The 7,723-nt window shown below is 47.7% G+C and overlaps 1 protein-coding gene across 1 annotated transcript; it reads right to left on the minus strand.

Moving 5' to 3' along the window:
- Window positions 1-1,813: 1,813 nt before the first annotated feature.
- On the minus strand, window positions 1,814-7,576 carry LOC116378325 (trinucleotide repeat-containing gene 18 protein-like). The gene is made up of 5 exons (XM_031840175.1): window positions 7,299-7,576; window positions 4,338-6,115; window positions 3,974-4,210; window positions 3,190-3,264; window positions 1,814-2,955 (listed from the first exon to the last, which is right to left on the minus strand). Exons 2-5 carry the CDS (start codon window positions 5,952-5,954, stop codon window positions 2,749-2,751), a joined length of 2,136 nt encoding a protein of 711 aa, XP_031696035.1. The 5' UTR covers window positions 5,955-6,115; window positions 7,299-7,576; the 3' UTR covers window positions 1,814-2,748.
- Window positions 7,577-7,723: the final 147 nt, after the last annotated feature.

The raw sequence follows: 7,723 nt of genomic DNA on the forward strand, positions 1-7,723 counted from the left end.
CTCACACACACACACACACACACACACACACACACACACACACACACACAGAGAGAGAGAAAAAAAGTGCTTTAGCAGCTCCAGGGGTAAACAAACATTCATAACGGGCATGTGAACTGTTGCTCTGCAAACACCGATACGACCTGTGTTCCCATTACGCTCCCACAGCTGAGATACCAGCCGGAGATCCATTTTGGACGACTGTCACTCAAAACTTTTGAACTTTCGTCTTCAGAAATGCGAGCGTCGGCCTGAGGGAGCAGACTGAAGAGCAGCAGGCCTGAGGAGCAGGCGGGGCTTGAGCAGATAAGATGTTCTGCCATCAATCAATCAATCAGGTCATTTTCAGAAAACAGCACTTAAAGTCACTGCGTACCTTGTCAAACCACTTTCAATACTAGCAGCACATTAATCAAACATTTCCTTTACCTCTCCTGTACTGGAAGTCTACTGGCAGACGTCTTTTGTCATTTATCGAAAAATATGTCACATTAAAACAACATTAACATATTGGGCTGTCCTCCAGACGTCACGCAGACGTCACGCAGCCGTCTGAGAGTGAGTAAATATAGGATATAGCCTATAATAAAATCAGACAGAAGAGTAGAAAATATTAAACCTATTGAATATCAACAAGACAATCTTCAATCTCTGCAGCAAAGCAGAGAGAGGGCAACGTGGTAAGAAACACGAGAGAATCACCATGATAATCACAGATATACTATATATATATATATATATATATATGTATGTACACAGTATTCTATATACTGCATATAGATCTGATACAAACTATACACACAATAGTGTAACAAAGTGGGTTAAAAGCTCAGGAACGGATTTCAATTATAAATCACACAGAAGGCATTTCTGGGGAAAACGCCGATCTGATTACTTTGATGAAGGGAGCAGTAGGGGGCGGGACCTAAGCGAAGGTTTTGGCGAATCATCATCATCATCATCATCATAAGGCCTGGGGGAGTAAGGCCGCCCGAACGCTCACGACCCTGAGCACGACATTCAACGGTCTCCCCCTGAAATACGGTTAACCTAGGCACGTGGAGAAAAAATTAATAATTCATAAGCAGCTCAGAGAGACCAAAAGAAGAAGGTGTAAAAGGGGCCGCGTGTGTTCGTTTACCTGCGTGTGTTTAGGGGAGAAGAAGGGAGCGGAGCTCGTTCAAAGCGCACTCCTGTCAGAGATGATGGCTTGGAGGGTAGAAATGTGATCGAACGGGGAAAACGGCAAAGATTGACGTCCATAGAACAGCAGAAGCAAAAAAAAAACACAACATCTCACAAAAGGACACTCAGAGGTTGAACACACTGCAGCCAAAGTGAATGAATGAAGCCAAACTGTGGCAGATAACCGTTCAAATTGAATTATGCTCATGATGTAATCAGGCGCTGGCAGCTCCCTACTCCCTGTCTGTGCCACGTCCTTGATGCATCTTGGACTGACTGCAATGTTTACAACCCTGAAAACACCTTCAAATTAACAAAAAAAAAAAAAAAAAGGAAAAATCCACCCTGTGGGACTCCCACACTGCCGATACATCGGCCGGTCTTCTTCAGTGCATTCAGAGTCACTCTGTGATCAAGTGTTATCCTTTACTTTTCTTGGTTTACCCATTTCTGTCCTACGTTTCCCAGCATGCTTTTCGACATCCCCCAAACACAGAATCCTGTATCTATGCTGCTGTCAGGTGGAGGAGCTGGTGTCTCTCTCGCTCCTCTCGGCTCTAAGTCTCCCTGTGTGGTTCATAAAATGGGCAAAACACAAGATACATCAACAGCAGCTGGTTTCGTAGTGTTTAAATGTTCTCAGGGTGGATTCTTCCTCAAAGAATAGGAACTAAAGATGAAAATGGGAAGTGCTTTTCATAGTACAAGATTCCTTCCTCTCTCTCTCTCTCTCTCTTTAAGCCCGAATCTCTGAGGGAGTCAGAAGTTTTAGTATCACGCGGACAGTTGGCCTGCCCGGGTGAGGATTGTCAAAGGGGAATTGAAGGGGTTAACTTAAATTTGGAGAGACGTTAAGTGTCAAGTGCTTTCTGCTGGACAGCGGTGGAAGGAGTCGCTACTTCTCTCTGTCTCTGTCCGTCGCTCCTGCTGTTCTGTAGATACATTTATATGACTGTAACATCACCACGGCAACATCATAATCACAACGTCACATCACCGCCGCGTGCGTCCGTCCATCCGTCCGTCCCGCCACAGCAGGAGGACGGACGGACGGACGCCTCTCTCCTCACCATCATTCACAGTTCATTAAAGCTTCTCGACTGTTAACCTCTTTAGAAAAAAGTACTCTGACATAAATCTATTACATGAAAATAAAACACTCATATTTTCCTCTATATATATAACTGTGTGTGTGTTACATGGAGGTGGGTATTTACACGCGTGTCTATGCAGGGTATATTTACATGTAAAAAGGAGACCGAGGTGCTTCGTGTGCATTCTCAAGCTTTCCCTTGAACACAACGAGCAGAACAGTGTTGATGGAGTCTTATATGTGTGCAAAGGTTTCAGGAGACTTGGTCCTTGTAATACTGTCTATAGTGTCTCTAGTCTCTGTAGTTGATGCTGCTCGTGACAGTCTGTTTGAAGTGTATCGTGGTGGTGTTACTTAAAAGATCCATCATGAATGAAGATCAGTGATTAGACTTGGGAAGAGACCGGGGGGGGGGGTTAGCTCCAAAGTTAAGCGAGTCGTGATTTGGTGTCTTGGAGTCCTGCGTGGGTTCAGCAGATGACTGGGACTCCGTCGGTGTTGAAGATCATGCCCGTGGTGGGCTCGTAGGTGCCGGCCAGATAGTAGAGGTCCTCGCTGTCGGCGTAGCGGCGCGTGTGGGTCATCTGCTCGTACTCCTCCACGCTCACCACCAGGCACTTGTGGCTGACCGTCTGCACGTCATTCTCGTCGCTGTGAGAGGACTGGTAGAGGGCGCGCTGTGACACAGAGACAGAGGGGTTTTATTCGAAATATGTTCCGCCCAACGAGACAATTAACGGTAGTCGCCTGTTGTCTGTCGAACCCCCGAAATAGAGTGCAAAGAAACGAAGCGTTACAGCTTTTCTTTCTGTTTTCTGTATACTTGACCCACAATCACACACACAGTAGAATCAATCAGAACATCAGTGGAACAATGCGAGTAGCTAGCAGAGCCCTTTGTTCTCTCTCACCTCCATGAAGTCTTTCCTCTGGATAGACGAGTGCAGCGCTGCTGGTAAAGACTGACCGCACATCTGGTCCCAATTCTGCAGAGGACAGACACGTTTTAGCAAAAACGCTTCGTACTAATAACACACAAACATGTCTTCAGTCTGACGTGCGTTTGTTCTACTGAACAGCTGTGAATGAATCATGCATTACATGCTTTAAAAAGTCATGATCGACCTCATCATGATGACCTCGTGGCTTTTTAATGATATAGCAGCATGATATATTGCAATGAGGGAATGAAGGAGGCAGATTCCATTAGTTATGAGATTGAACTGAATAATTCCAATTTCATGATTTACATTTCCTGGAATTTAATAGTCAGAACGCTCTCACCCGTGAATAAGACCTTCTGTTATTCAGACAAAATAAAATTACGAAGTTAAATGATCTTTTACTGAAAGACAAATCACAATTCTCAGATCGTGATTTATCGAGCTTTGTGCCTCAACAATGACAACGATGTTTAAGCTCTTGGGGGCGGGTCCAGTCATAAAGCTTCCTCGTGCAAAGAGTTGTTGCTAGTGGTGAAATTCTAAGAATATTCTTATAATTATGACATGGTAGAGACTAAAGTTATTCACAAAGTAGCTCAGTCCTAAGATCTCCTCGGGTGAAAGTGGAGAAGGAAGGAGGACCGTAGGAGACTTGGGGGAAAATGGTGGAAAGACTCCTCGCCAGAAATGTTGAGGCTACGTTAAAAGCTCTCCGAGTGCATCCTGGGAATGTTTGACAACAGGCTCCTACCTTCTTGTCGGTGAGTTTCTTGCCGGGGTTGGTTTCCTCCGGATGATAGAACCAGTTGACCCTGACCACCATGTTGCTGCCCCAGGACTCCCACATGCTCTGGATGCGGCCGATGAAGGGCAAGTTGGGCCGGCCGGCGGACAGGAACACGGCGCAGTCACCAATGCGGATCATCTCTCGCCCGCGCACAATGGCCTTATAGAAGAGCTTCTTAGCCTTGCCCTTCATGCCGCGTCTCTGTGGGTGAGGGGGGGGGGGGTCAGAAGAGGACAGACTGGTCACAAAGTGAAGGGATATTTGGAAGAGCACAGTTGGGTGTTTCTCTTCTGATTTTTGTATATTCAGGTGATATTTTTCTTCTCACCTGAGTGGGTTTTCCAAACCACTTCCAGAGCTGTCTGGCTGGGAGGAAAGCAGATATTTTGGGCCTGTTCTCCACACTGGGAAGCCTCTGACGTTTAGCCAGCTCCTTGGTTGTGGGGAGGTGGACGCCCTCTCTCCGCTTTGGTCTCCCCACCTTCCCCTCTCCTCCGCTGGGCTTCGGTTTGGGAGGACGACCCCTTTGCCCCGAGCCCTTCCCCGTCGCTGGTTTAGCAGGTTTGGCCGGCTCAGGAGCAGAAGGAGTCGGAGAGGATGAAGGGGAGGGAGATTGTGAGGGAGGAGACAGCTCGTCTTCCTCCTCTTTTACCTCCACTTCCTTCTTCAGCTCTTCCTCCTCCTCCTCCTCTTCTTCTTCTTTCGTCTCTTCTTTCGGTTTATCCTGTACTGGAGGTGGGGTGACAGGGCCTGGTGGAGGAGTACGGGTCCTCTCTTCATCTGAGCTGCAGGAAGAGTCATCGGTGGAAGAAGAGGACGACGAAGAGGACGATGATGAACAAGACGAGGAGGAACCAGAGCAGGACGAAGAGGACGACGAGCAACTCGAGGTGCATTTCTTCTTTTTCTTTAACTTCCCCTTCTCCCCTTCCTCCTCTGACTCCGAGCTGCTGCTACTCTGAGATTCATCTTTAATCTTCCTCTCCTCTCTTTTCTCCACCGCCTTCCTCTCCTCTTTTTTACCTTTCTCCTCTCTTGTGTCCACCTCCTGTCCTCTGCCGGCACTTCCACGACTCTCTGCCTTCTCCTTGGCAAGCATTGGAGCTTTGTAGGCAGAGTCTTTCTCTTTCAGGCCAGACTCTCTATCCGGGGCTTTTGGTCTCACCTTTAGCAGTTCCTGATTGGCTGTGGCCGTGGTGATGGGGGTGTGATCTCCTCTGACGCCTCGACCCTCGAGCAACATCAGGGCCTTGGTCTTCTTGGTCTTTGGGGAGGTGACACCTTCGTGGTCCAGCTTCACGAGGGGCTCTGCAGGCTGGGGCTTGCGTCTCACCACTGAGCCCGCGTCACTGTGCCCCGGGTTGGGCTTGGGCCTGGAGATGGAGCTGGGTCTGGAGGACAGCTGGTCGGACGGCATCTTCAGTTTGGGTCTTGGTGCAGATGATGACGACAATGAAGATGATGATGAAGGTCTGGGAGTCAGCGAAGAGCCCTGTTTGCCTGTTGACAGCCTGGAGACGGGACCGGGTAGAAGTCCAGAGCCGTGGCCGGGTCTGGAGCCGCTGTGATGGTCCGAGGACAGTTTGGTTTTGGGCGAAGCAGAAGTGGGTCTGGGTGTGAACGAAGCGCTTGGCTTGGGCGCAGTAGACGACGGTGCCATAGCGGGTCGGGACATCGGCCTGTTGGTGGTGGGACTGTCACTGCTGCGACTCTCTCTTTCTCTGCGCTGGCTGTTGTACGAGCTGAGGTTGGGCTCGCTGTACAGATCCACGGTCAGGACTTTTCCGTAGGTGGAGGGGTAGAGGGAGGGAGGGAGGGCACGGCCTGGTTTAGGAGCAGCAGGCTGGGCTGAGCTGGCCTTCCGGGGCACCGGGTTGGGAAGGGTGGGGCTACTTGCAGGAGAAATGGCGGAGCTTTTGCGGCCTGGTTTTGCCTGGGCTCCCATTATTGGCCGGGAGGCAGGGCGGGGCTTCTCCGGAGCCGCCTTCTGGACAGAGGAGGTCCGGTCCTGGGAAGGCTTGGCTGGAGCCTGGGGCCTCTCTGCAGGCTGCGGGGAGGAGGATGGAGGATCAGCTTTTTCACGGCCATCTGGGTTCAAAGAGGTCTCTGAAAAACAGGAAAGGAAAGACCACAAAAAGGTTTGAGAACTCTGTTTGTCTGGGCCAAATGTAAACAGGTTTACACGGGACATGCTGACATATTCACTATGTGGCTTCATGATCTTTGTGGTCCGCAGACTCGCATGCCGAGATGACAAATGAGCAACAATTCTGAATTGAAAACATTGCATTTCAGAACTGCTTACCCCAGTAGAAAGGAGGCCGGCGTCAGCAAATCAGACATGCAACATGCCATCTATTACAGCGAGAGTCACGGACTCTTTACAGAACAACAACGAAGCTGTTTGAGCAACTTTAATAAACTGAAATCAGAGCTGACTGCCGTGGTCAAATATGAGACGTTTGATGAAAGATCTCTCTGAGCCTTGAGCTATTTCTGTTGGTCCTGTTGTTTTAAAAAGATGAATCAAAAGACTAAGAAGACAGCAACGCACTGCATGTAACTCACTTCTATTATTGTTCCTCATCATCAACGCAAATGAAATAACTTTTTGTCATATTCGGTGGAATCTTGTAAATGCCATTAGGAGCACGAAGAGGAGGCAGAGGAGCTTCTCTGTCTCACGTACGACTGTCAAGTGACAGTTTGAGCGAATATGAATTCTTCATGTTATTGTTACCAACTGTATCTTTAAATGGATAAGTGAGGCACCCAGAAGAGAAACTCTGCTCTTCCACGATGAGCACTGATGTAAAACTCATCTCTTATTTGATTACGCTGTGCCGACACGTTTGGCTCCAGTATGTGAGGAGATGTCTTTTACTGGTCCCCGGGAAATAATCGAAGAAGAAAGCACATTTCAAATAAAGACAAACGTGATGGCAGCACATTAATGTACAATTCACTAGTTTTATCTTAAGCACCACCTCCATTATCTTTACCTCCCATAGGAAACATTAGCTTTTATTTCATTGATAGTTCGTAAAGATTTGAAACTCATGGTTTCTACCAGCATTACCATCGATACATGAGAGTCAAGTAAAGACTCAGAGGATATGATCTATTAGTAGGACAAGCAGCGGGTCAGTGGGTTGGTAATAATTATTAAGTGGACTAAAGATGGTACTAAAAGTCAAGCTTAAAGCCTCATATAAGCCGACAACAGAACATAACTGTTCTTTACTCAATCCATCCATCAGTTCCTGAGGAAGCAGTTTGATTAGCTCACCTGGTTTGGGTTTGGGTTTGCGACCAGGTCTTCCTTTGATCTTAGGAGCGCTGTCGTCCGGCTTTGTTCCCGCTTCTTTGCCCTCTTTACTGCACTTGCGGACTCGCCTCCTGGAGCAGCTGGCCACGAGCAGCGCCGGGGACGGCTCGGCGCCTGGACAGAAAGCAGAGAGCCATCAGGTTTTATGGTGGATCTGAAATATTTAAACTGTGTGCTCTTCATGGCTGGACATTATTGCTGACCGGGAACTATATATATATACAGTTGTGTGAAAAAGTGTTTGCCCCCTTCCTGATTTCTTATTTTTTTGCATGTTTGTCACACTTAAATGTTTCAGATCATCAAACTAATTTAAATATTAGACAAAGATAACACAAGTAAACACAAAATGCAGTTTTTAAATGAAGGTTTTTATTATTAAGGGG

Source organism: Anarrhichthys ocellatus, unplaced genomic scaffold, assembly GCF_004355925.1.
Source record: "Anarrhichthys ocellatus isolate YVR2014 unplaced genomic scaffold, GSC_Weel_1.0 scaffold2411, whole genome shotgun sequence".
Lineage (NCBI taxonomy): Eukaryota > Metazoa > Chordata > Actinopteri > Perciformes > Anarhichadidae > Anarrhichthys > Anarrhichthys ocellatus.

What these genes read in the sequence shown, in the direction of transcription:
- LOC116378325 (XM_031840175.1), bottom strand. Translation starts at nt 5,954, where the DNA reads ATGGGAGCCCAGGCAAAACCAGGCCGCAAAAGCTCCGCCATTTCTCCT. An exon ending in GGTTTGGAAAACCCACTCAG is followed by an intron (nt 4,211 to 4,337) that starts GTGAGAAGAAAA and finishes CCTCACCCACAG; the next exon opens with AGACGCGGCATGAAGGGCAA. An exon ending in AGAAACTCACCGACAAGAAG is followed by an intron (nt 3,265 to 3,973) that starts GTAGGAGCCTGT and finishes TGTCCTCTGCAG; the next exon opens with AATTGGGACCAGATGTGCGG.